A 27,334-nucleotide genomic window follows, 5' to 3' on the forward strand; every position below is an offset into this window, starting at 1 on the left:
CATGTTCTCATAATATTATTAAGCCAATATGACAGATTTGTGCTGCACATGATTCCAATCATATATCATCAAGCAATTCAAAACCATCATGGTAAACAGTGCGAATCTGAAGTGTCTCTGCTGAAGGAAATAATACATTATCTATCGGCTTTAATATATCGGCCTAATTTTCTTATCGGATCGATAATGATTGGATTAAAAATGACCATTTATCAGCCGATATCGATATGTGGTCGATATATCGCGCATCCCTAAAATAAAACCTTTTTTATTTCTTTGCGAACTCATTACACTGTGCCTCGTTTCAAAACAAAATGCTCCGAAAAAACATGTAATCCTCCAATGCAATCTGGGACATCATTAAAATAAATCATCATCTTGTTTTTGAAGTCAGTACAAAGACGCAAATAAGCCGTTTAAACTGGATCCGTCAAAACAAACCTCCTTTCACTCTTCCATTTGTTCGGTTGTCGGCAGACTTAAGCAGGTGAAGTATGTCAGAAACTGAACGTGCATCTGTATACTGTATCCAGTGTAGACAGCTTCATTGATTATAATGGGTATAATGCTTTTGAAGCGACACTCACATCCAGTGTAGGCAAATTTCGGCCCTTAAGCAACTTAACGCCAGTGGCCGGAGCATATGGTGTGATGATGTAAAACTGCTTGTCGTTGTCTTGCACAACAATACAATATCTACACACATATTCAGCTACAAAAACACATTCAACACCAAATTTACCCACTGAAGGTTCTCAATATACATCTAGAACACATGGTGTAACCCACTCTCTCTCCCTCTCCCTCTCTCTCTCTCTCTCTCTCTCTCTCTGTCTCTCGCTCTCTCTGTTCCCCCCCTTTGCTCTGTCTGCCTCATGCTGATAGCAATGAAAGTGATCTACGGGGAAAGCCATACACAATGTGTGTGTGTGTGTGTGTGTGTGTGTGTGTGTGTGTGTGTGTGTGTGTGTGTGTGTGTGTGTGTGTGTGTGTGTGTGTGTGTGTGTGTTGCGCTGTGGGAAGGTTTGTCCTGCTGTGTTAAGCTCATGTATGGACTAAATCGACAAAGGCTTTCAGTCACACACACACATCACTCCAGCACTAATGTGACACATATAGGCCACTGTCTTTCAGACTAGAGCATGAAAAACCATACTATACTCAACACTCAAATTATACTATAAGCACTGTCAAAGTCATTGTATAATTGTCTGGTTGTGGTTATTTGCTGTAACTGGACAGTGATCCAAGCACATACTGCCATGAAGTAAGAATTTTACTCTGAAATCTAAGAGTAAGAGCATTTTGAGTTAGCATTAGAAATGCAATGAAATGCATATTGTGATTTGTTTTGTTTTTTGGAACGCTGAGAACAGTCAGCTTTACATTAGTTGTGTGATTACTTTTTAACACGTATGAGAAATTTGTTCTGGTTTCACTTTATATTCACATTCATGCTAATCTAAATCTTTATGGCCATTACAGGTAATAATTCAAGGTAACATTTTGCAACTAAACACAGGAGAAGTGTTACGTTTAGATAAAGATGAACGTATAAATCCCTCATTCATTCAAAGATACGGAGAACATAGCAGATCGTATCCACCTTATTCCTGACGAGCTTACTGCGTTTTGAATTATGGGTGGCACTTCCGGTTTGGGGAACTCCCATTCAAAAAGACTGAAACGAATCATTTCAAATCAGAAGGTTGCCCTACAAATAAAGCTGATCCGTCAGTTTGACTTAATGAGCTATCAGTTTTCTTTCATGTTTTATCTAAGAATAACATCAGAATAACGTAACACTTGGTATTTTAACGTGACAGGTTATAACAAGAATATCTATAGTAAGAGCTCTGCATTCTTTTCCTCATGATTATTTTCTTTTTTACTTTTGAATTTCGCTGTAATAGTATGATAAAGGTCAACATATACTGCACATTTGTGGTCTGTTCTCCCGATTTAATTTACGATGTAGCCTATACCAATTCACTGGAATACTCCCCAAATCCTGCAGGTCTCTTTCCAGGTTTGGTTTCACAGGGAAATTTACAATTTATTATCTGTCAAAATGACTGAAATCACTTTAAAATAGTATCACGCAATGCTGAAGTAAAACATTTTTTATTTATTATTAAGGCAACGTATGTTACATAATACAGATTAACGCCGATTTTGCTGTGGAAAGATACTTTTTCATAGATTATTCATGGTCTGTTGAAAGTACCTTGTTTACGCTTTTACACTTTTAAATGTCCTTTTAATGTTCAATGGTTGAAGGGTAAGTAGAATAATGTAATGTCATCGTACACGGTTTAAAAATATATTATTGCGTCCAGAGCTAGTCTTTCACTGATTGTTTACAGCTTAACGGAAGTTACACCCATAATTCGCGCAAAGCGTCATGGGGCGCAGGAATACTGTGGATAAACAGTTTCCCTTTAAAAAAACAAAACAAAAGATTGACATCCAAGATGAAAATATGATGACACTGTGCTCCATACACAACCTTAAAACACAACCTTGAAATCAAAACCAAAACACCAACATAATGGGACATGGAGATGATATATATAGTATATCTTCAGATTTGGAATCAGGAGGATATGCTAAATAGAAAATAATAAAAAAAACATCAAACATTTAAAAGGTAAATCTAAAAATTATTAAATATTTTTAAGTATAAAAGGAATATAATCTTCTTTTTCTTCTTATTGTCTAATATTATTGCTATAATATTGTGTCATTCTACTCTGTGAAGTATTTGCTTGAAAAGCCTTAAAGGACACCGTTATTTTATAACCATTATTTTTTTATATAATTGGATAAGTGATATAATATCTCAATAAAGCTCATTGTAAATAAATGAATTCTTCTTAAAGGGATAGTTCACCCAAAAACAATTTCTGTCCCTCCATTGACAGGTACGCAACTACCACTTTGATGCTTCAAAAAGTTCATAAAGCATAGAGCATTCTATGAAAGCTCAAGCATGTTCGCTTAATGTGCGAGAACCAATGAGGTTAATTCTCGTGTTACGCAGCATGTCTGAGCTTCAGCAAGAACCAATGAGGTTAATTCTCGTGTTATGCAGCACGTCTGAGCTTCAGCAAGAACCAATGAGGTTCATTCTCGTGTTACGCAGCTCGTTTGAGCTTCAGCAAGAACCAATGAGGTTCATTCTCGTGTTGCGCAGCACGTTTGATCTTCAGCAAGAACCAATGAGGTTCATTCTCGTGTTACGCAACACGTCTGAGCTTCAGCAAGAACCAATGAGGTTCATTCTCGTGTTACGCAACACGTTTGAGCTTCAGCAAAAACCAATGAGGATCATTCTTGTGTTACGCAGCATGTTTGAGCTTCAGCAAAAACCAATGAGGTTCATTCTCGTGTTACGCAGCACGTTTGAGCTTCAGCAAGAACCAATGAGGTACATTCTCGTGTTGCTCAGCACGTTTGAGCTTCAGCAAGAACCAATGAGGTTCATTCTCGTGTTGCGCAGCACGTTTGATCTTCAGCAAGAACCAATGAGGTTCATTCTCATGTTACGCAGCTCGTTTGAGCTTCAGCAGCAACCATTGAGGTTCATTCTCGTGTTGCGCAGCACGTTTGATCTTCAGCAAGAACCAATGAGGTTCATTCTCATGTTACGCAGCTCGTTTGAGCTTCAGCAAGAACCAATGAGGTTCATTCTCGTGTTACGCAGCTCGTTTGAGCTTCAGCAAGAACCAATGAGGTTCATTCTCATGTTACGCAGCTCGTTTGAGCTTCAGCAGCAACCAATGAGGTTCATTCTCGTGTTACGCAGCTCGTTTGAGCTTCAGCAAGAACCAATGAGGTTCATTCTCGTGTTATGCAGCACGTCTGAGCTTCAGCAAGAACCAATGAGGTTCATTCTCGTGTTATGGAGCACGTCTGAGCTTCAGCAAGAACCAATGAGGTTCATTCTCGTGTTGCGCAGCACGTTTGAACTTCAGCAAGAACCAATGAGGTATGTTCTCATGCATCAAGCAGGTTCAGTTGAGCTTCTTTTATGTTCGCTGGCTGATCAATGTTTGTGTCAATAAAAGCCTACATTTTTCAGTCTGTTCATCATATAAAGTGATCGTGTCTCTTCAGAAAACATGGAATGAACCGCTCAATTCATATGGCTTAGTTTTACGATCTCTTTATGAACTTTTGTGTTCCGAAGATGAACGAAAGTCGGGCAGTTCTCAGCCCCCCTAAAACTATAATCACTTATCTAAAGGATCGGGCCAGTGCTGCTTCTTCAAGAAAGTTTATAATTTTAACATGTTTTTAGGTCTTGTCAGTTTAAACATTCAAGTGATTTTAACAGTTATACTTGTTAATAATAATGATCTGATGGCAAATTGTCTGTTAGTCAAACAGTAGCCTACATATACTGATTTGAACTGTACCACGCAAAGACTAGTATCATTTTATTATTTATAAAACTTTTGTATTTTGGTAGGCTACTTTTTACTATATATTAATGCAGTGGTGCTGATTTAAAGAGGCAGGCTATGCTCTCTTGCTACAAATTCTGACTGAAAGATAAGCACCTCTGAGGATCAAATCCTAGAATGTGATAGTCATGATGGATGTGACTGACCTGATACGATCGTATATCCAATTCCACGTGGTCGACCTAAGTCCTGATCAATCGCCCTGATCTTACGGACTTCATAACCCTACAGACACACAGAGAGAGAAGAGAGAGAAACATGACAATTATGCATAGAAGTGCACAAATATTTTGTCTTTAGTTTAAACATTAAGGGCCAGATTTACTGAACAGGGCAAATTCCAGCATGAGAGCGCGATTCCAAAACAGTGCAGATGGGAGAGGAAAGTTCTGCGCGTGATCTACTGACGAAACACAAATTAAAGAACACAGAAGCAGCCGGATAATTTCCATAATGACCAGCACAATCTGCCAAGAGCAGCGCGAGTTAGCGTCTGGTTTAAAACATGCTTTTTTTGGGCGTTAAATAATGGAGCAAACACCAGTAAATTGACGAGCGCAAACCTTAGTAAATCACCTTGCATGATTCATTTAAATACTCTCCTCCCATACAATTTTGCACCTGGAAGGGTAACTCTTACAAATGCATATGCAAACAGCCTTTAAAAATAACCCTGTTGACACCTTTTCAGCGCTAGTTTTTTAATGCCAAAAGAGGGTTTGCACTGTTAGTGAATCTGGCTCAAAATGTATTCTTTAATAATTTGTTTTTAAAACTCAATGCATGAAATGTGTGCTTGTGCTGTCGTTCTTTACAATAAATGGTTTTATTTTGTCTAATGCAATGACAATTAGACATTTTAAATGTCCAAATATTTTTTGCCGTCATTGTATTTCTCGTGTGCAACTGCGGACCTGGTGAGGGATGTTACACTGACATCAGCTTTAAGAACGAACTAATCTAATGAGACATGAAAAATAACAAACGACAAAATACTCCAAGTTAGAGGGCTCTTTGATCCTGAATGAGAAAGCGTACAGATGCTTAAAGAGAAAAGTGAGGGAGCATCTGCCATTGATCCAGCTAATAGTGTCTGAGAGCTGTTTATGCTTCATTTCTGCCAACACTCTACTGCTATTACAGCACACAATCAATTACAGCACGTTTAGCGCAAGAACGTGAGGAGGTGTGGAGGAGAGAGGGAGAAATGGATGACAAAAGCGGGGAGTGAGCGACTGAACAGAGGATGAAGTGTGGCTGAAGTAATTTGTGAGCTATTCTCTTTCCAGCCGCACAAGTGGAATGTTCAATCATGCACACGTCTTTCTCTATCTCTTTCCTTTCCTCTCATCCTTAATATTTCGCCCTGCACCTTCTCGTCCACTCCTCCATCCTCCCTCCATCCGTGTCTCTTCTCTTGCACCATTTCAGATCAAGCGCTTGACAGCCAAATTGTGTTTGCCCCTAAAAAGCCTTTAAATGTCACCCTGACAACAGAAAACGCCAAACAGCTGTGAAAAAACACCCCACTTTTCCTGCAAAACATTGTTTTTCTCTACGTTTTAGCTGTTCTCAAACTTTGGTCCATTTGGCAGGTGGATTCAGCTTTCTATGGCGTGAACATGACCCGCAGAGCTACGCTTGTGCTAGGAGTTTGAATGGTTTGCACGCTACACCACTCCATAGAGCATTCAAAAGTTAGCTGTGTATTCAGATTTTTTATAAGAAATTAAACAATTGTGAGATATATAATTGATTATAAAAAATAATTGATATTCACTACTGTTCAAAAGTTTGTTACTGTTCAATTTTTTAACAGTAACAGTGAAAACATATATCATGTTACAAAACATTTTTATGTCAAATAAATCTGTTTATTTACTTTCTTTTCATCAAAAAATTCTGAAGAAATATATATTACAGATTTAAAAAAAAAAAATGAATCACAGCTGTTAACACTGATAAATATAAGAAATGTTTCTTGAGCAGCAAATCATCATATTAGAATGATTTCTGAAGGATCATGTGACACTGAAGACTGGAAAGATGCTGACAATTCTGATTTACTATTGTAGGAATAAATTACATCTTTAAATATACTGAAATAAAAATCAGTTATTTTAATTTATAAAAATATTTCACCATATATTTACTGTATTATGATCAAATAAGTGCAGCCTTAGTGAACATGAGAGACTTCTTTCAAAAACATAAAATGTATTTTTAAAAAATATACCCCCCCCCCCCCAACAACTTTTGAACAGTAGTGTACAGTTTAAAATAAGAAATAGTCACAATTGTGGTATTTAAAAATCACACTGTGAGATATAAAGTCACAATTCCAATAAATAAGTTGAGATTTAAAGTCACATTGTGAGGCGCAATTATTATCGCAATTACATTATTATTTCAATATAAGGCATGAATGAGCTTCTATATAAAGTATATATTTCAGTATTGACAAATTTTTAGGCGGACTCTTACATGAGTAGTTCATCTGAAAATTTTATTTCTGTCATTATTTACCCAAAACATTATAAACATATACAAAAATATAATTTAAGAATCTTCACTAAATTAATATAGTAAATCATTCTGGTTTGGGACAATTTAAGGTTAAGTAAATAATGAGAATTGAGTTTTGGGTAAATTATTGCTTTAAATTAAGTGCTTGTACAATGTAAAAAAGCCATTGAGATGAGAGGGAAGGCTAACGGATCTCTCTCCAGGTGTGTGTGCGAGAGCGATGCACCTGAGTTGGACAAGGGGTTAAGAGTTGTGTTTTGACAGATGACCCACGACAGTTCTGCGTGTTTGATATCTGTTTGCGTGTAAATGTCAGTAGCCTTGAGAACTCTCCACACCCACTCAGTCACTTAGCCTGAGGCCCGTCGTCTGAGCCGACACACTCCATACGTGCGTTTGTGTGTGTGTGTGTGTGTGTGTGAGTGAGGGAAGATAAGCTTTAAGCTCTCTGCGTGTGGCTAAGTGTACGTGTCAACATCGTTTTATATGAACATGCTAGTGTGACGTGTGCAGTTATTGAGGCCGCACGTGTTTCGAGTGTCTAATTCTCAACACATAGACCTCTTGTCTTTTTTGAATAGTGGTTCCTCAACATTTCCAGCACTGATGTAGGATATAAGGAATGAAATGCCAAAATCAATCATGTCCACTTGGAACTTGATGCTGACCGCCACATTTAGACAGAACAACTGGTCTAAAGTCATCACTGTCTTCTTACTCCTGACCTTCCTGAGACGACTGATAGATCCGTGTCACAATGCTTCACTACTGACACGCTCATGAGTTAATATGCTAGATCCATCTATCGATCTATTTAAAATTCAAGTTTAAAGACTTAAACTGTTTTTGCATCATTTAAAATTTTCGTTTCATTTGTGTTTAGTGCAGAAAAATGATTGTAACTGGCAATAGTGTGTCTAAAATATGAGTTACTTAATATTTCATTACTTTTTATTGAACTGCTCTTCAGTATAAAATCGATACAGCAGTTCTGATTTTTACTTTATGATCTGTTATAAACCAGAGCTATTTTACTCTGATTCCACTTTTAATTCTACACAGATAGAAGCATACACACACAAAAGCACACACACACACATCCTCAGAGCCTGTGGTGGTGTGTTTGACACACAGAGTAAAATGAGACAGGAATGAATGGCCGGTGGTGAATCTCAGGCTGAATGACCTTTCGTGACCCTCATGCTGAGCCAGTCACATCATAAACTTATCACTATAATTACAAGAATATTCCAGCGAGAGTTCACAGGTGTAAATGCTGCTTCTCCAATAATTATTGTCTAATTACTCAACACACACATTCTATCACTCTTTGTCAGCCAAATTGCCTCTCTCTCTTTCTGTCTGTCTCTCTCATTCTCTGGAGCATTTTATGTTTACACAAACCTTTACTTTACTTTTTTCCTCCTACATATATTACTGTTTTATGGGTTCTATCTAAATATTACCTGGCTGTGAATCAAAACCAAGTAAAATTCCATCCTATCTAACATGCTTATGAGGCCAAAATATGCTGTCATCATAGCCATCTCACTAGGTTTGGTGCCAATCCATCTGAAACAATCTCACGAAAAAATTATCCAGGACATGTCCAGGTTTGCAAATGAGAAAAATGGAAATTACAAACACATTTAAGTAGTTAGAGAATTTGAGAGAGACCTTTTCTTAATTGTGATGAAAATAGATAAATAAAATAGTAATTGTAAATAAACAAATAAATATGAAAAATGCAAATGTAAGTACATAAGTAATAAAATATAATATACAAATATTTATTATAAATAATAATTAAATATATATTTTCGGGGGTGGGGTCAAATGTTATAACACCCACTGTTATAAAACACTACTGAATTAAGTACAAAGTAAGACTACTGACTGGTGGTGAGTCCTCCATTATATTAGTGCTGTAGGGGAGGTTGGTGAAGATGGGGTCCATATCTTGGATATCAGTGATGGTAATTGCCAAATTAGACAGACTAGAGAGCGGACGGCGTTTATCCTGGTCCTGTTACAACAAAACAAATACATGTTTTATTTAGCTTTGATATTGACAGAGTTCCACACAATCATTTGACAATGTAGAGCTCTACTGTGTGTTTTCTAACCGTGGCATTAACAGTGAGCTGATAGCTGGTTGTCGTCTCATAGTCCAGCTCTCTCGTCACAGTAACGATTCCTCTGGCTCCATCAATGGCGAAGAACCGAGAGGGAGGCTGGAAGGAGAAGAGCACACTACCACCCACGCCTTGATCCGGGTCTGTCGCATTCACCATTAACACTGACGTTCCGACTGGAGTGTTCTATACACACACACAGAGAGAGACAACAATGATAATGTTAATAAAATCTTACTTGCATGAGCAGCATTTTTTAATGCTGTGTTTAAGCATATTTCAGATGATGAGTGACAGCTCTTGTCTCTGTCATTACACCTGTCAGTAAGTGACACACGTCTGAGATGATCAGACCCCTGCTGTCACTGAGACATGATGCAGTCTGTCAGCAACAGTGAGAACACACACACACACTAAAATGCTAGAGGAGCATTTTCACACGCTCCCTAAGTTTTAACCCAATATTTATACATTATCTTTAGGGAAAGATCAAAATGGGTGAATTGGATAAAAACTAGTCCAGGTCAAATTTTACACTAAAACAAGTCAGTCTGAAAATTCTACTTTACAAAAATAATGTAGTGTTGTTTTATTTATATATATATATAAAAACATTATTTATAGCAATATATACACGTCATGTCCCTCTTTATCTATACATTTAATAATTCTCATTATTATTTTCAATGCTGGTTCTCATTACAGTACTGCATTACTGTAAAAACAATACTGTAATATATATTTATTTAAATCAACATAAAAGCCATACAAAATAAATACTATTATGATATAGAAACACTTTACAGCTTAAATAGACAAAACATTAAAGTAATTAGAAACAATTTTTATTTATTATTATTTATTTTTTTATAATATTTTTGCAGAATTGAGAATTTTGAGTGAAATGTGCAAAAAATCGTAATTGTCCGGAAATGGGATTCATTTTCTTTATGCAAAATATAATTTATTTTTTCTTTATTTTGATTTTGGGGTAAATTTTGACAAAAATATATTCTTGACAGATTGCATTCTGGACAGAGTGATGAAGCCAATCAGTATATATATATATGGGGATGATTAGGAGGCCATGATGGACAGAGGCCACTGGGCAAATTTGGCCAGGATGCCAGGTGTTAAACCCCTACTCTTTTTCCGAAGGACATCCTGGGATTTTTAATGACCACAGAGAGTCAGGACCTCGGTTTAATGTCTCATCCGAATGACGAAGATGACGATGATTTCTGAAGCATCATGTGACACTAAGGACTGGAGTTTTTGATCAAAGAAATGCAGCCTTGGTGAATATTAGGGACTTCCTTAAAAACATTTTTTTTTAAAGTACAGACCCTAAACATTTAACATAAACGATAGTCTACAAATCGTCTGCACACCATCTATACATACAGTATATATTTACATAGCTACACTTGACAAATGCAAGGCTGCATCCGAAATAGTATACTTCCCTATTATATAGTAGTTAAAAAACAGTATGTGACGAAAGAAGTCTGTGTGAATTCACCTTTCTCATAAAACAGCAGGCAAAAAGTATCCACCTGACCTACTACTTCTGGCAAGATTCTGAAGTGTGCATACAATGTTTACTATCCCATGAGGCTTTATGAATGGTAGTAAAGCCACGCAACTGATGCTGGCAGGTCACATGATAATGACAACATGGCAGATGTAAAACGTCCAGATTAAACAAACTACACATATTTATACAATAAAAATTTTTAACGGTCGTGAAGTAATTATTTGTTAAAAATATGAATGTGATTTCGGACGCAGCCCAAGTCTATATGGAAAAGGAAATGCAACTTCAAGAACTCTTGTAGACAGTCACAACTGACTATGAATTGCCAACTGCATTATTCATGCTTATATATGCCATTTACATATAAAGCTGTGTCACCGCATTACTCCCAGAATCCCTCGGCCACAGAATGAGAACAAAAGAGAGAGAAAGAGACACTTCCCATTCCAAAACAGTAAACCAGATCCTTCCTGAGAGAGAGAAGTTGTACTTCAGCAAGCACTCACTCTTTATCTCTTTCAATAAAACAGGAGATATCCATCCTTTGAAAAGAAAGGATTAGAAAAGATTCAGATAAACTATTGGAGAAAAAGAAAGCATGAGAGGTATAAAGGACAAAGATAAAAGAGACAGAAAAGAGGATTAGAAAAAAGGGGAATCATAAGAAGGAATGAAGATAGATGTGGACAGTGAATTCTTGCCTCGACCTGATAATGTCCTCTCACACTCTCACTGCACAGCTGCCCTCAGCTCCTCCACGCTAAAGTTCATGCACCTCAAAAACAATCCCCTTCAGGTCAGCTGAGGAAACTGGAACACTTATTTTATTGTTCCAATCAATAACTGCAAACATGTGTATGAAAATACAGACTTTGAGTTTTAGCTATTTAATCAAGTAATTTTTCATATCTATTGAGACTATTTTCACCTATCAAGTGGACAACATTCCCACCTATGGGGGGGGGGTTTGATCTGAGAAAGAAATTTGTATTCAAGTATAAGATTTGAGGTTAGGAAAAAAGCCTAGCAAGAATATCAAATCAGAAGAATGAAGGAAGAAAAGAATGCACGAGTGGGAGAGAGAGGCATATCTAATAGTATTAAGAACCTCAAATACAGCAGGGACTCCCCAGCCTCTTTCAACTGCAGTATGTTAGAGAAGATTATTCCCAAACCAGGAAGACAGAAAGAGGGAAATGGGAGGAGAGAAAAGGATACTTATTATTAGCTTTCTGGCTCTTATATTGTGGCGCAAGTAAAATCAGTTTACACAAAAACACCATAGGAAAAAAGAGTGACATCAAGTTTATAGTTTAGCACGGTCTGGTTTAACACTTACTTGTTTCTATTGAACCTCTGTGCATTTGCATTCATCTTACGGAAACGGGTCAATATATCGTGTTTTGTATTAATTTCATGCTTTTATGCGGAGCAGATTGAATGACACTTGGATTTATTATATGTGCATCGTTAAACCGGTCCTACTCAACCCACTCCGAGTGTGATTCGAACTGGGTCTCCTCTTGAGGCCAGGGTAGTGAGGTTTACACACACAGCTCTTACTTGCCTTTGTGTGCATGTACAGGTTACTTTACTTCCTGAACAAGTCACTCCCCGAGTTCGAATTGCTTTCACATTGACATTAATCAAGCCACAGTCCGAGTGCAACTGAACTCAGACCACCTCCTACAGGTAGTCTCGGGTTTGCTACCTCGGTGCGCTCCCGAGTCCTTATGACGGCTTTCACTTTAGCAATTTTTCACTGAACTTTCATTGAACCTTGCCCCGTTTTAAACTAAACTGCCAGTGTGAAAGCAGCCTCAAACTAAATTGCCAGTGTGAAAGCAGTCTCAGAGTGATAAGTAGAGCAAGATTCAGAGTGAAAAATGAAAGTGAGATTTAGTGAGCGAAGTGAAGTGATATTCAGAGTGAGACAATAGTCCTATTCAGACGAGACATGTTTTCTAAACAGAGTTTGACTTACAATTCTTATCACCCAACGTCTGTGATTTCATATAAATGTGAATTTTACTCCACATCGCACACTGAATCTCACTTCAAATTTACATTTAGGCATTTGGCAAATGCTTTTATCTAAATCGAACTCATGACTTTGGTGTTAGTGCCACTTTTACAAAGTATGACTGTGAAACAAATTTCGGTAGCCCTTTATTTTACAGTGCTGTTCCCTATGTGCATACTGAAAGATTATTGGCCCTATCTTGCAGCACGCGCAATTGACTTTATACACCAAACGCATGTATCATTCCTATTTTGCACCAGACGCACAGCAGACTTTTCCCTTCAAAGACACATGTTAGTAAATTAGGGAATGAACTTTTGCTCCCGGGGCGGTTCAGCGAAAAGAGGAGGCGTGTTCCGGCGCAAACGTTCCCTGGTGCTATTTTGCAGTTTCAGAAAACAAATCCGCCACAGACCAGGAAAAACCTAGTCTAAAGTCAGTGGAGCGTTATTCAGATGCTATTTAAGGGAACATGCTTGGCCATAATGTAGCGTGTGCACAACGCGCATACACTTTGCTTCTCTCATTTACACAGACACAGCAGTTCCCATTTTTGCAAACCATACATAATTACAAGGAAAAATATTACCATGTGAGGAAAATGATTGTGGTGTCCATGAAGATGTGAAATAATAGGCATAAATCTAGCTTACACATTTACTCAAATTATTATATGCCTGTTGAAACGAAGCTAATTTGGGTGGGTTTCTCCCATCCCCATATAATGTCACTTCCCTGTCTTTTACGGCCCTGACGAGAACGTCGGTCTCCTCGGCTGTGAACCGCTCCTGGCGTGCGCCTGGCAAATCCGCCATCATAATAGCAATCCGCCATGGAACTGCTTTTAAAGGGAATGTGACGCTCTGATTGGTTTATTTCAGGTTACGCCCAAACTACACCTATGAGTAATGTAGCTACTTCAGACCAACGCATTAGATTTGCTTCGAGCGCAAGAGTCATTTATCCCGCCGGTATAATAGATCCGCCCACAAAGTTACTTGCGTTTTGCGTTTGATACTTGCGTTTCAGATCGTTAAAATAGGGCCCTATGTGTATTTTCAGTTAACTTTAGTCAGATGCATTTACATTGTCACTGTGCCTCAAGATGCAATCAACTGAAACAGTGTCAGTAGAGGTGTGAACCAAATGGCCTATAGAAACTGAATAGCCCATACAGGTGTAAGGCCCATGGAAACTGATTGGTCTGAATGACAAAGATAGAGTAGATTGCAGGGTAGATCGATCTCCTGTGGGAGGCCCTAACAGTTTCCTATTGTTTGTAGCCCATTTGTCTTCATGTATAAAGTTCTGTCTCACAGAAATTTTTAAATTTTAAAATTAGAAGCGAGAATCAGAGTGAGATGTGGAGTAAAGCTCACACTGAGATGTGAACGGCAAACATTAAAAGGAACAGCAACACATTCCACTAAAGATCACTGTGCAAACACACACTCTGTTCAACATATTCTCAAGCTCTATAATTACTATTATCATTTTTCTAAATGATCACAAGCCCATTTATCAGCTCATTAACTGATTTGAAGTCTTACTAGAGACTATCAGAGGAGACAATTTATCTATGAATGTTTAGGATCATAGGGATTCCCCCATCATCTTCGGTCCGTTCTTTTTTCTATCATACTCGATTTTATCGTTTTCATCAAGAGCTCGGTAGCAGCTTTCTATAGAGAAAAGACAATTATTTTGAGAAAATTATTAAATTCATGTACAACTGTATCTGCTAATGTCTGTTAATATGACCAAAGACATTTTGTCAAGCTTAGATTTTTTTAAATGCCACATAAGAATGAACGTAAGTTTTAAAATTGTAATCATTAGTAATTTCTTAAAGTTAGATTTGTTGAAAGGGATCTATTTACATAATGTAACTGCATAATATAAAGTGTTCAATTATATGATTATATAATAAATCAGTAAATTCATACAGGTTTAGAACAACTTGAGGGTGAATAAATTATGATAAAAATGTAATTTTTGGGTGAACTAACCTTAAGTGAATTTAAAAATATATATAATGAATATGTAATGTAGTGCACATTAACAGTAAGTTGTTAATTTTACTGTATTTTTGAAGAAAAAAATGCAGCCTTGGTAAGAATAAGACAATTCTTTCAAAACATTACCAACCCCAAACTTGTGAACGGTAATATGTAAATTATAATGATAAATACAACTGCATATATGCTTTTATAAATGATTTTCAACTTTGTATATCATTCATGTAAATCACATAAATATTTAAGAAAACAAATTAAATTTAACATTGTAAAATCAGACTTCACACTCTCAATAACTGTATGTAGTTTAAGATCACATTCAGACAGTATGACAAAGGCAAATTCATCACTCATTTTGTGATAATTTGTGTTTTCACAGTCAAGCTTTCAGCATCTGCTGCTAAATGGAACGCATGCGGTTTGAATGTGCAGCAGATGTCCAGTCGCTCTGCACCAATCACTGATGACAGTATTTGCATATTCTGATGTTTTACTTCACAACTATGAAAAGGAAAATTAATAAACGTTTGGTGAAATAGTCAGATTAATCAGTCTGTCTTAAACCTGTCTTATCATTCTCACAACAATCAGTGAGCATCTCATTTTCTATCAACTGTGCATTATACCATTCACTGTGCATTCACTGACCATTAGCTTGTACATGAAACAGTCTCCATAGGGATAATTATCCTGACACCACAGAGAGACAAAAGCAAATGAACTCACTAAGCACTCACCATGCTACATCTCTAACTCACTAACATCCACACTGACAGCGATTAAATCAGTGGAGGCTGACAAGTCTCGGTCAAGGAGGTCTATTACAAGCATTGTAAGCACACCATGTAAAGCAAGCAAAGAGTGCAGCAAGCACAGCAAATACAGAAAACAAGAAGTACAGAAAGCACAGCAAGTATTACAAACATATGAAGCATTGTAAGGACATCAAATGTAATGAAAGCATAGCAATGTGCATCTTAAAAAATGCAAGTAGTTCTGTATATCCCTTTCATTGCATTTGGGTCAGTTCTGATCTGGAACTGGTACATCATTTGCTAAATTCTTAATGTTTCTTATTTCTAATTTGTGAATCCTGGTTTCCTTTCCTCATGTTAGGGTTAAGGCTATCCATTGAATACACATATGTGTTCTGTTTAAAGCTTTGTGTATTTAACTTGAAATATATAAAAGGCAGAAAAAATAACAAAATAGAGGTTTACTTAGACCACCACAAACCTCTAATCACACACTTCTGCTCTCTAGCTCACTACTTTACACACAATGCACAAAAAGAGATATGAAGATGAGAATTAACCCACGGAGGCAAAAAAGAGTATATGATTATGAATATGAAGAAAACAACCAATTTATGTAACTGCTTACATTGCAATCAGAAGTCAATGACTGCTATAATCATCATTTTTGATCACACAACTTTCTCAAGACTTCAGGTGGAATCAACATAGAATGAATAAAAACAATCATATTTCTAATCCCAAAAGAAGAAAGATTAGAACAATGCTTACCTGGATAATAAAGGAGATGAAATTACAACTTTACAAACAATTTTATAAATTTGTCGCACACAGGACTCGAACCTACTAACTCTATGTCAGGTGCCTGCCGTTTATCTTATTGCACCACTGGGAAGACGTGTATTAACAAGGAGGCCTAACTTCCATAGCTCAAATGAGAATCAAGTAAAAATGAATTTTTATTTTCAGATTACAGTAGATCAGATAATTTTCAGAAAGAAAAAAATGTCTGGAACAGAAGCAACTTTTACAAATAACCAATTATAATGCTAAGCTAACTACCATAAAGCAACAAACACAGGCTAGGTCAACTTCAGAGTGAAATATCTCGGGATTGGTAGCGAATATCAAAAAAACATTCAGTAATTTCTGTGTGGCTCAGTCCAAAGATCATCTTAGTGTGATTTTGGACAAAACTGGGCAAAATTTGTAGGAGTAGCGAAAAAAATTTTTTTCATTTGCTCATTGGCTTTCATTATGGTTGACAGTCACATTGTTGGAAAATGGCAAAAGACACAACAGCGGAATTGGCATTAGCCAGGGAACAAAACGATATAGAGAAACCAAAATTTGGAAATGTCTTCAAAAGTTATAAGCATTTTTGCAAAAAATCTCTGGAAAACTAGGTGGCGCTATGTTCAAACTTATCATGTACCTTCAGGACATGCTAATGATGATACATACCAAAACATGTAAAGATATGTCAAAAATTTTAAAAGATATTGCAATTTATGACAAAATTTAGAATGGCGGACTAGTGGTTCATCCAATCCTGGCAAAACTGGTATCCGCAGATTCGGCATGACGCAATGAATCTATAGACACACATCTATAAAATATTACGATTTTCTGACAAACTGTTCAAAAGTTATTGGCCAAAATAGCTATTTGCCAGATCTCGTGACCTGTAGGTGGCACTGTTCTTAACTTTGGCATGGACCCTTTCCTACCATTGAAAGGCTCCGATGAAGCGCACAAATTTTCGTTTCGATTGATCAAAATTTGGCCGAGATAAAGCCTATGAACCAATTTTGGGTCGACCTTGTTAAATTCCAGGCAAAACTTTGGAACAAAGATGAATAAAAAAATCGGTTCAGTCATTTCTGTGCAGCTCAGTCCAAAGATCATCTGAGCCTATTTTTGTAAGAATTGAACAAGATTTGAATTAGGAGTAGCAAAAAATCTGAATACTGTACTTTTCAAGAGATATTGATTGTGATCACCATAATGAGTGGAATCAGGCGTTTTTCTAGATTAAAGGGTTCAAAAGTTATAACCATTTCAATGTTAATTTTTTTAACTGCTGGTGGCGCTATAGAGTTGTCATAATTGTCATAATTAGCTGCAGTTCTTTTAAAAGTTCCTTTTCAAAGTTAAAAGGAACTTTTAAAAGTTCCTTAGTGATCTTTCAATTTTGAAAGATAATAAAGTTTTTTATCCTTAAACATGCTCAACTGTATCACAAGACCTTCACTGCCAGCACTGCAATTGGTAGTCGCTCATGCCACAGTAAATCACCAGCCCTGACTTAAAAGACGTCTGATCGCTTTGTCTCTGAAAATCGTTTTGTGCTTGAACGTCTCTTAACAGTCCACCACTCTAACAAGTTAATCATACTCTCTTGTTTGACGACTTTCTGTTAAACGCTAAAAAAATCCAGGTATTATTTTACATTTTATACAACAGAAAAGGTGTTTTAGCAGCTTGGCACAGCTCTCAGCATGTCCTGCCGTAAGCGCTTTCATGCCAATAGCTTTGTCAAGGGAAGGGGGTTGATTAAAGTTACACATATGAAAAGCTGGCCTTTTCAGCGTTAAGGGCGTGCGGGGGAGTGAATACAGGTTTAGAAGAAAGTTCAAGTTTAGCCAGGTTGAGCAGGAGTGAATGGCAGCTTGCGTACTGAAGGCTTTCATTGATTGGGAGGGTTAATAGAGACATTGTGTGATAGACGAGGTGAGGAGCAGGTCCACGGTGCGTATGTTCTCAAAGTTAGGCTGGCTCCAGTCGTAAGGGCTAATTTACAGTACTAGCGTGGCGCGGCGGCAGGATCACGCAGTGCGCTAGCCTAAAGCCGTAAAACCCCTGCAGGGTACAAGCAGAGCTGGCCGACCGCTAACAACAATACAGCACTGATTACAGATACGGACCCGAACGCCCACTCTAGCCCAGATACAGGCCTCATGATTATACCTTTTTCCATACGCTTTTGTCCTTCTTTCTTTTTCACACTTTTTCAAAAATGTCACGTTCCTCATTGACTTTCACTTTTTTGCTAATTCTCTCTTTCTCCATCTCGCTAACTTCTGCTGCCATCCATCCCACATGATATATAATTATTCTGTATTTTAGGAAACATATTTGCTTATTTATCCACACCATTCCACGTGTTATTGTGTTTTACAAGCAAACAGCTAAAATACAGATTATAATGGACAATTATCAGAGTAAAAGACACTTTTTCACATAACACTGGCTGAGTTACGCTCTTTTGTTAGCACTGGGTGCTTTCAAAAACACTCAAATCTGTTCATCTGAAAATATTTATGTACAGTCACAGTTCTCTTGTGTTACAATTTATCTGGGTAGAAGTTAAACTGATATCTGTGTAATGGTGTGTGACATTTTAGTATGCCATTAAAATTCATTTATTTTTACAACAGGCAATGATGTCATATGGCAGTGAGACAAAATCAATGTGATCACACATCAAAATGCGTTTAACCTGTTTGATGCCAGGGGCACCCACATTTTTGTAAATTAAAAATGTAGCTTTATATTGTCATGTATCAAGACTTTTATACTACATGTACGATACATTTTTTTATAATTTATTTATTAAAACAACATGCTATTATTTACTTTAATTTTGTACAATATGCTGGTGTAAAAAAAACAACAGTAATATTGTGAAAAATTATTATAATTTAAAACTGTTTTTAATTAGATTTTTTTTTTTATGTCAATTATTCCTGTAATGGCAAAGCTGAATTTCTACAGTCTTCAGTTTGCGGAAAATTTATTTTTTATTTAAATTTCTTACTGTCAAAAAACAAACAAAATATTGATCAGGTAAAAAAAAATGGAGAATGTTACTAGTGTTACTTACATTCCCAAAAAGAAACTGAAAGAGTGGACTATTCTCTTGCTGAAGTTGGCAACCCCATCACTCGCACTCTTTAACTAACTCTGCACAGTTTCACCACAAACATTCATTGCAGTTAAAGATAACTGACGGAGAGACAGACAGCAGGTTGCCCTTCAAAGAACCTGAGGAGGGTTGGGAAAATACATTCTACCAAATTATGCAAATTATAATGCAACTATATGTTTTAATTTGACGCCTACATCAGGAAAGGAAATTTTGCAAGTGATTAATTTAAACTTTGTTCACAATCTACTCACTTTGTGTTATGAAAATAACACAATGAAATGAACACCTATCAGATGCTGACGGCAACAAATAAGCTAACAAATGGCGATGATATACAGTAAGACCATTTTTATGCATCCTATAGTGGCTCATATTCACAGTAAACACACATATTTATCCCCCTCTATTTCTCCCTGAAAATGGAATCATTTACCAAACTCCATACTTGTATTTCTCATCAGTATCTTTCTTACGTCCTGCGCTCCACCGTCATCCATCAGAGAGAGATACCTCATATATCAGTGCTGAAATGAGCTAATCAATTATTTAACACCTTATCCAGCCTGAACACAAGCACAACGCCCTTCAGACCAACAGTACAGTCACAAGTGTGAAGTGTGTGTGTGTGTGTGTGTGTGTGTGTGTGTGTGTGTGTGTGTGTGTGTGTGTGTGTGTGTGTGTGTGTGTGTGTGTGTGTGTGTGTGTGTGTGTGTGTGTGTGCGTGTGTGTGTGTGTGTGTGTGTGTCTCAGGTGAACCCTATATTATGTCCACACAAAGATGGCCATATCTGAAATCCTTGTGACTAGGTTAAATATAACTGTAAATAAAAAAATTAACATTATGTTAATTATAATGACATTTTATTCAATAATAATATAATTAATAAATAATTAATACATGCTGGAAAAAAAAAGATTAACGATCATATCCCGGACTAACTGTCAACTGTCCAGTGCAGTGTCAGATCGACTACAGGGAAAGACTCATTTACATCACCTGGAAAATAAAGCGACTTACTCTACATCAGGATGCTCTTCATTGATTTCTGTTCAGGGTTCAATACCTTCATTCTCTAGACCCTTATTAACAAATGTCTTCTTTTGAAGTGACCACATCGATGCTGGTCTTTCGGAACAACAAGCCTCAGCTGTCAAAAAAACTTTTCATCCCAACATAGGAAATTCCGATGTACTGAGCCCACTGATGTGCACCTGCTGACCTGCGACTGCATTGGAAACCACAAGAACAGTCATATCACTAAGTTTAACTGACGACACAACAGTTATGGGGATCATCAACAACAATCGATGTCCTGTGTATGGACAACAATCTTTTAACATTAGCAAAACAAGAGAGTTGACTGTGGACTGAAAGCAGCTCGGCCTCCTGCACATCACTGCTTAGGGCCGGTTCACACCGTAGGGTAGTGGTCTCGAGACGCGTCTTTTAAAAGTTGAACTTATTTTAACTTGAGCACCGTGTATTTAGAACGCAGTGTAATGCGCGAGACGATGCAAGAAGCGAGCGCAGCGGTCAAACACTTCCATCTAGCAGGTTTACATACAAAAATAATTGAAAAGTAGAGCAGTGGCATGGGACAACACGTTCTTCACGTGGACCTTAACCCTCTGGGGACTAAGCTCTTTTTGGTCCGTTTTCTCTATTTTTAGATTTGGGCTTATAAACTATATGTAATGGAGATGGAACACTATGTGTTTGGTATCTATTGATTCAGAAGACCCTAAGCTAACCTAAGCACACGTAATATGTTTATAAAGGAAGTACGAGTGAAAATGTACCATAAACTAGAGAATTTAAAAAACGGAAATTAGATTTTTGGCATTTATTTTTCTGTAAATCACACATCACACAAAAATAGTGAACAGTTTTTGAACAAAAAATATATTTGTCAAAGCCTTTGCTTGACAGACATGTGTAATTGTTAAATAAAATGTGTAAAGAACAATGAAAAATTTAACTTTATTTACAAATAGTCCCAGGCGTTTTTCTTAGGAATGCTTAGAATTTTCTAAGCAGTGCTTTCTACTCGTCACTCTCCAGTAATTGTTCCAGAGCTTGTTCCACCGTAGATCGTTTACTGCTTGCCATCATAAAAGTGCTAAAACAAAAAATAATGCTATAATTGTATGTGTATATATATATGTATATATATATATATTATAATTGTTCCCTTTCAGTCGATAACGTCAGACGTAGTCGACGGTCGACTGAATTGGGATCTCGCTAGAGAGCCTATCCTCTTCGAGTACTATTGAACGAGCCAATGTAATTGCCGTGCGTGATTCGCATCACACACTCCGCCCCCGCGGCGCGGGTATAAATACGGAAGTGGATGCACGCACTAGTTGCCTTTCGCTTCGGAGCCGATCGTTTGATGTCTCTGAGAGTGCTGTTGTCTACAACGAGCGAGTGTGTCGGTGTTCTTCAGGAAGACTCTCCCAGTGCTGGTGCTCTACAGCGCGATTGCAGCGGTGATCGCGAGCTTTGAGCTCTCAACTGCTGTTTTAACAGCAACAAATTTCTAAATGTTTGTGTGTGTTGATGGCTGGTTAGAGGGCTGGAAAGTGAGTGCTTCACTGTTTCAGTTCTCTGTTCAGTGTTGCCGCGGTCATTCCCCTGTGTGCTCCGGCACTGGTGACGGTCCTATTTTCTGAAAGAGCAACACGGGTGCGTTTGCGTCTTTTTCAAGATGTCATTCCGCCCGTGCGTTTCTGGGTGCGGTCGTTCCCTGTCTCTCTCTGATGGTCACAACTGTTGTGTCACGTGTTTGGGCTTACAGCACGCTGAGACAGCTTTTGTGGACAGCTCATGTTTTCACTGTGGGAACATGACTGTCGCAGTGTTGAGGGCGAGACTCGCCTTCGTTCGCGGAGAGCGAGTCCCCATTACCATGCCGCTGAAATGGGCCGCCGAGGCTGCCGGGCTCGAGTGGAACCTCCACCGGGTCCCGTTCAGTGTCAGTTGGAATCTGGAGTTTAGTATCTTGGGGCGGGCCGCGCTGGTTCTCAGCTCGCCGCCCCAGTGCCTTTCTTTCCCGAAATGCATGGAGAGCTTATCAGGTGGTGAACAGCATCTTTCTCTGCCAGAAACTGCCTGAATAGCTTTTCCCCCTCATTACCCTTGATGGAGGAACGGTGAAGGGTTGCGAGGTGTCCCTCCATTGGAGCGGTCTGTCGACACAGGTGCACCTGTGTCCGGCGGCTGCTGCCTTTTGGGGGGATCCTCATCTCCCCCCTAAGGCCTGTGAGGTTTCGTCCGTTCCGACGGGCAGAGCTTACAAAGCCTGTGGGTGAGCCGCTTGCTCTTGCGTGCCATGGCGTTGCTGCAGGCTAGGGCACCCATGGCATGCACGAGGGTAATCCAGACCGTGCGCTCATAGGTGAGCACCGCACTGCATCCGACCTCACCCTCCGGGGCATGAGTGTCGTAGCGTGCGTGATCGGTCTGGCGATGTCCACCTAGGTGGTCCAGTAGCGCCTTTGTTGGCTCAGCCTGGTTGGTATGGCGGATGCGGACAAGGTTCGGTTCCTGGTCTCCCCAATTTCCCAGGTTGGGCTGGTCGGCGACGCGGTGGAGAACTGCATCCAACAGTTCTCTGCCGCTTAAGCGCAGACGGAGGTCATCCGGCACATCCTGCCCCGGTGGCCAGCTGCTGCCTCCACCCGCCGCCGGTGGCAGCTCCTCCGCCTGCTCGTCGCCGTGGCCATTCCCTGGCCGCCGCTCCTGCTGGCCCTCCGCAGCAGCCTCCACCCAGGCCTCAGCATGGAGCCGGCCGCAGTAGAGACGCTCAGCCTGCTCCAGGCGCTGCCAGGCCAGGTGGCAAGCGACAGCGAAAGCATTCCGGAGCGGGCCGCCCAGGAATGGATGAGATGCTCTTGGAGTGGCACGATCACTCCCTCCCCCCGGGTGAGGGCCGGGTGGAGCCTTTGTTTGTGTGTGTGTCTGTTCCGCCGCTGGCTCCCTAAAAAAAAAAAAAAAAAGCGGGGCAAGCGGTACCCACACTTCAAAGAGAGAGCAATTTCATCTGTTCCTGGGTCCCAAGAGGGCCAGTCTGGCGGGTGTGACCCTGTATAGCCTTACACCCCTCAGCTCCCCCTTGGTCGCCAGCAGGCAGCTTGGTGCGTTCGAGGACCCGGTCATCCGCCTTCTCACGCGCCCCCTGCCGCTTGTGGAGACAGGTAAGTGTTGCACAGCACACTAACACCACTCTCTCTACTTTGCTGCCCCACCTCAGGCTCGGCTACCCCGCTCAAGTCAGTGATAGTCATCACATTAGGTGTTGAGCAGACGTGCTCCTGAAAATTCAGTGATCTTCATCACACCGAGTGTTGAGCAGTGCTCCTGACTTGTGCGTGCTTATCTTATCCTGCTGGCGAAGGATTTGATATAGCCGCTCCTCCAGCCGGTACGAAGGCCAGTTGTAAACTCGTTCTTCGTGCTACTAGGTGGTGGGTCATGACCATCTTGGCCCAAGATTGGTCTGCAGCTCCGACCTGAAAGACATGTGCTTAAAAACAGATCTCTACCTTCCGCACCGCAGGCAATCCTGTGGGTTGCGTGTAAGGGTGGAGTATCGGTACAGTGTCCTTCCCTTCGAGTGCTCCAGAGCCCGTTGGGTCTTCAGGTCAACTGGAAGAGAGTAATCTCGCCCACGGGCTGAGTATCTCTTTTTCAGTTTTGGAGATGGACTCGGTCTAACAGGTCTCTCCAATGAAAATGAATTCAGTTGGTGTTTGAAGTGAGAAAGGGTCCCACTGAAAGAACTTTCAGAGGTTCCTGGGGTGTATCGTAGTTGCAGCCATTTGCTTCCTCCATATTTGACCGCTTCAGCGCTAGCTTCATGATCGAGTCCCGAGGTGACCGTGGCAGAGCAGCTCACCCTGTGTGACTATAGTTCATCCCGGTCTGCTGCCAAACCCTCTTCAACAGAGGGGCCATGTACAAAGGGCGTGTTTTAACGGGGGCCTGGGCGACCCTCGACTACACGGGCATTCGTGCCTCGAGTTGTTAGACATTGTGACCGTTTCACTTACATGTCACAACTCACCCGTCACCTCCTCCTTGGAGTCAGAAGCTTCTGAGGACGCTTTGTTCCACTCTTCCCGCTCTACTCAATCGTGCTGCCATCGAGCCTCACGACAGTTATAGCCAGGGCAAGTGGAGACTCCATCCCCTGGGTCCAGCTGGGTCATGACCATTCCGGGGCCTCTCAGTTGCCCCTCCAGTTTCGTCTTCCTGCCAGTGTTTGTACAAACCGAGCGGACAACCCTTGGACAAACACTGGCTCTCAGCTGCCCCAGGGGCCCGCAGAAATGCGTTTGACCCCAGTGAGCCTTCTAAAAGCGACTCATGGTCGCCTTGCGCCTGCTCAAGTCAGTGAATTCATCACACTTCATGTTGAGCAGAAATGCTCCTGAAACTCAGTGAAGTTCATCGCACTCAGGTGTTGAGCAGCAATGCTCCTGTAGCTCAGTGAGTTCATCACACTCAGGTGTTGGGCAGAAATGCTCCTGTAGCTCAGTGAATTCATCACACGCAGTGCTGAGCAGAAATGCTCCTGGTGCTCAGTGAAGTTCTTCGCACTCAAGGGTTGAGCAGAAATGCTCCTGAAGCTTAGTGAGTTTATCACACTCAGGTGATGAGCAGGAATGCTCCTGAAGCTTAGTGAGTTTATCACACTCAGGTGATGAGCAGAAAATGCTCCTGAAGCTCAGTGATCTTCACATGTTGTGTTGAGCAATGCTCCTGTCTTTTTGCGCCCGTCGCTTGCACCTACGTGCCAAGTCAGGAGAGGAACAGGTATTCATAGTTGCCCCTTATTGGCCCAACTAGACCTGGTTCCCATCGACAGCCTTCCTGACTTCCCCTGAAAACTATTTCAGGGACGGGGCACGATGGCACCCGCGTTCTTCCCCCGGAGATTCCGGGCGGTCTTAAATCTGAACACGGAGGTTCAGGTGGCTATCACAGGGACATGTGATAGTTACCATCACTTCTGCGAGCACCCCCTAGAAATGGATAGCGTGCTTACGCCTTTAGAAGTGGAACCTAGTCGTTGAGTGCGTCTTCTCTCCAGAGGAGATCCTGAAAGCTTTCGATCACTTCAGTGCTCTCTTTCCGGCAAAATGGGTTGGAGTAGGCTGTTTTCCTTCACCCTCAAAATGATGTTGCCTCGGTGTTTAAACGACGCTCATCGTGTTGCAGAAGTGTGCAGAAGCACGTTCTGACCGTCAGGTTCCTGAGGAGCAAGGTCTTGTAAATCCTTGCGTCCCTCTTTATCCTCTTGGGCCTTGTCCCTGGTGCGACTGCACTGCAGAGACCGCCCCTGAGCCACTGCAGGCAGTGAGTTAAAAATTCTGTTATATCAGTTCTCATACTCGCGTGGTCTCTACTAGAGGGTAGGGACTTGCTCGCTTTCGGTCAACATATTGTGCCTGGAGTCTGGGCCGGCTAACTCTCAGAAGCTGAGACCCCGGCTCGGATTGTGCCCAAGGTTCCTACCTCTCCCGTAATAGGAGCAGGTGGTGAGCCTGCAAGCGCTGCCCTGGAGGAGGCAGATCCAGCCCTGGCTTCTCTGTCCGTTCGCTTGGACGTGTACAGAATGCAAGCCATAGACCTCAGACCAGCTCTACAAATATCTGTTGGAACTCATCAGAGAGGGAAGGCTGTTTCCATGCAAAGTTGCACTTAGTGCTTGCCTTCATTTCGGTAAAAATCCGAGATGCAACATGTCCACTTAGGTGTTGAGCTCCTCTATGATGAGTGTAAAGTGCTCCGCCTGGGCGTTGACGATATGCTTTGCTAAACAGATTCTAGAGTTGGGGGCTGGACGACACCTAGTTGAACCGCTGCTTCCCGTGGGCTCCCTTCTCATGAAGCCAGTTTCACCGTGAGCCCGGTTCAAGTGTCGGCTTGCTGCGCCATTCCCCTCCTATGGACTGGATACGTGCGCCTTTCTACTCCAGTTGAGTTCCCTTAAAATTGAACCCTGTTGAGTTCCTCCACACCCCTCCGACGTCGGACGTGCGGAACGTCTGGTATTAGGCCTACCACTCGTAAGCAGTGCGGAACCTGTGTTAGGCTGGGTCCATATGTTGCGGTCCCTACGGCGACCCCATATGTGTATTCTTCCACGATACGGCTCCCTGCGGCGAGCCCGTGTCTTCCCTCGGCAGAGTCTCTCTGCCGTCACTGTCCGATGTGTCTCCCCCCGTCTTAGGCTGGAGCCACCCCAGTGACATTCCATATGTTAGACTGCCCGGTTTCCGCCCAGTTCATATGTGTATTCTCCACGTTACCTCCCTCTGGGTTGGATGTGGCTTCCGCAGCGTCCCTTCCTTCCAATGTACGGGGAACGCTTTCCCAGTGGTCCTGTAGGAACAGCAGTGACTTCCCTGGGCCCAAGCCCTGTCCTTCCCCGCCTTAAATTTGCGGGGGCATCAGGAGGCTTTGGTTTAGGCACTGGAAGGTGGCAGCGTTAGTGGCGTTTTCAAAGGTTATCCCAATTCAGTCGACCGTCGACTACGTCTGACGTTATCGACTGAAAGGGAACGTCCTGGTTGCGTATGCAACCCACCGTTCCCTGAAGGAGGGAACGGAGGACGTAGTCCCCTTGCCACTACCGCTGGACCACCGCTGACCCCGGGTTACTCTCGGCTCCTCAGCGAAAAGCAACTAGTGCGTGCATCCACTTCCGTATTTATACCCGTGCCGTGGGGGCGGAGTGTGTGATGCGAATCACGCACGCCAATTACATTGGCTCGTTCAATAGTACTCGAAGAGGATAGGCTCTCTAGCGAGATCCCAATTCAGTCGACCGTCGACTACGTCCTTCGTTCCCTCCTTCAGGGAACGGTGGGTTGCATACGCAACTAGGACGTTCTGTCTCTCTCTAATATCTCTGTGCGCTCTCGCTCCG

At 40.8% G+C, this 27,334-nt stretch overlaps 1 protein-coding gene across 2 annotated transcripts in view; it reads right to left on the reverse strand.

Annotated features, from left to right (window-relative positions):
- Positions 1–27,334, reverse strand: part of cdh23 (cadherin-related 23) — a 294,684-nt gene that overhangs the window by 154,197 nt on the left and 113,153 nt on the right. For both annotated transcript variants that reach the window (XM_077196907.1, XM_077196908.1), the window contains exons 7-9: positions 9,122–9,316; positions 8,893–9,021; positions 4,616–4,694 (exon numbers count right to left, since the gene is read on the reverse strand). In XM_077196907.1, coding sequence (XP_077053022.1) covers positions 4,616–4,694; positions 8,893–9,021; positions 9,122–9,316 — 403 coding nt within the window. The remainder of the gene's footprint in view (positions 1–4,615; positions 4,695–8,892; positions 9,022–9,121; positions 9,317–27,334) is intronic.

Source organism: Siphateles boraxobius, unplaced genomic scaffold (assembly GCF_051911475.1).
Source record: "Siphateles boraxobius isolate OS27281-9 unplaced genomic scaffold, OSU_SipBor_1 37, whole genome shotgun sequence".
NCBI classification, from domain to species: Eukaryota; Metazoa; Chordata; class Actinopteri; order Cypriniformes; family Leuciscidae; genus Siphateles; species Siphateles boraxobius.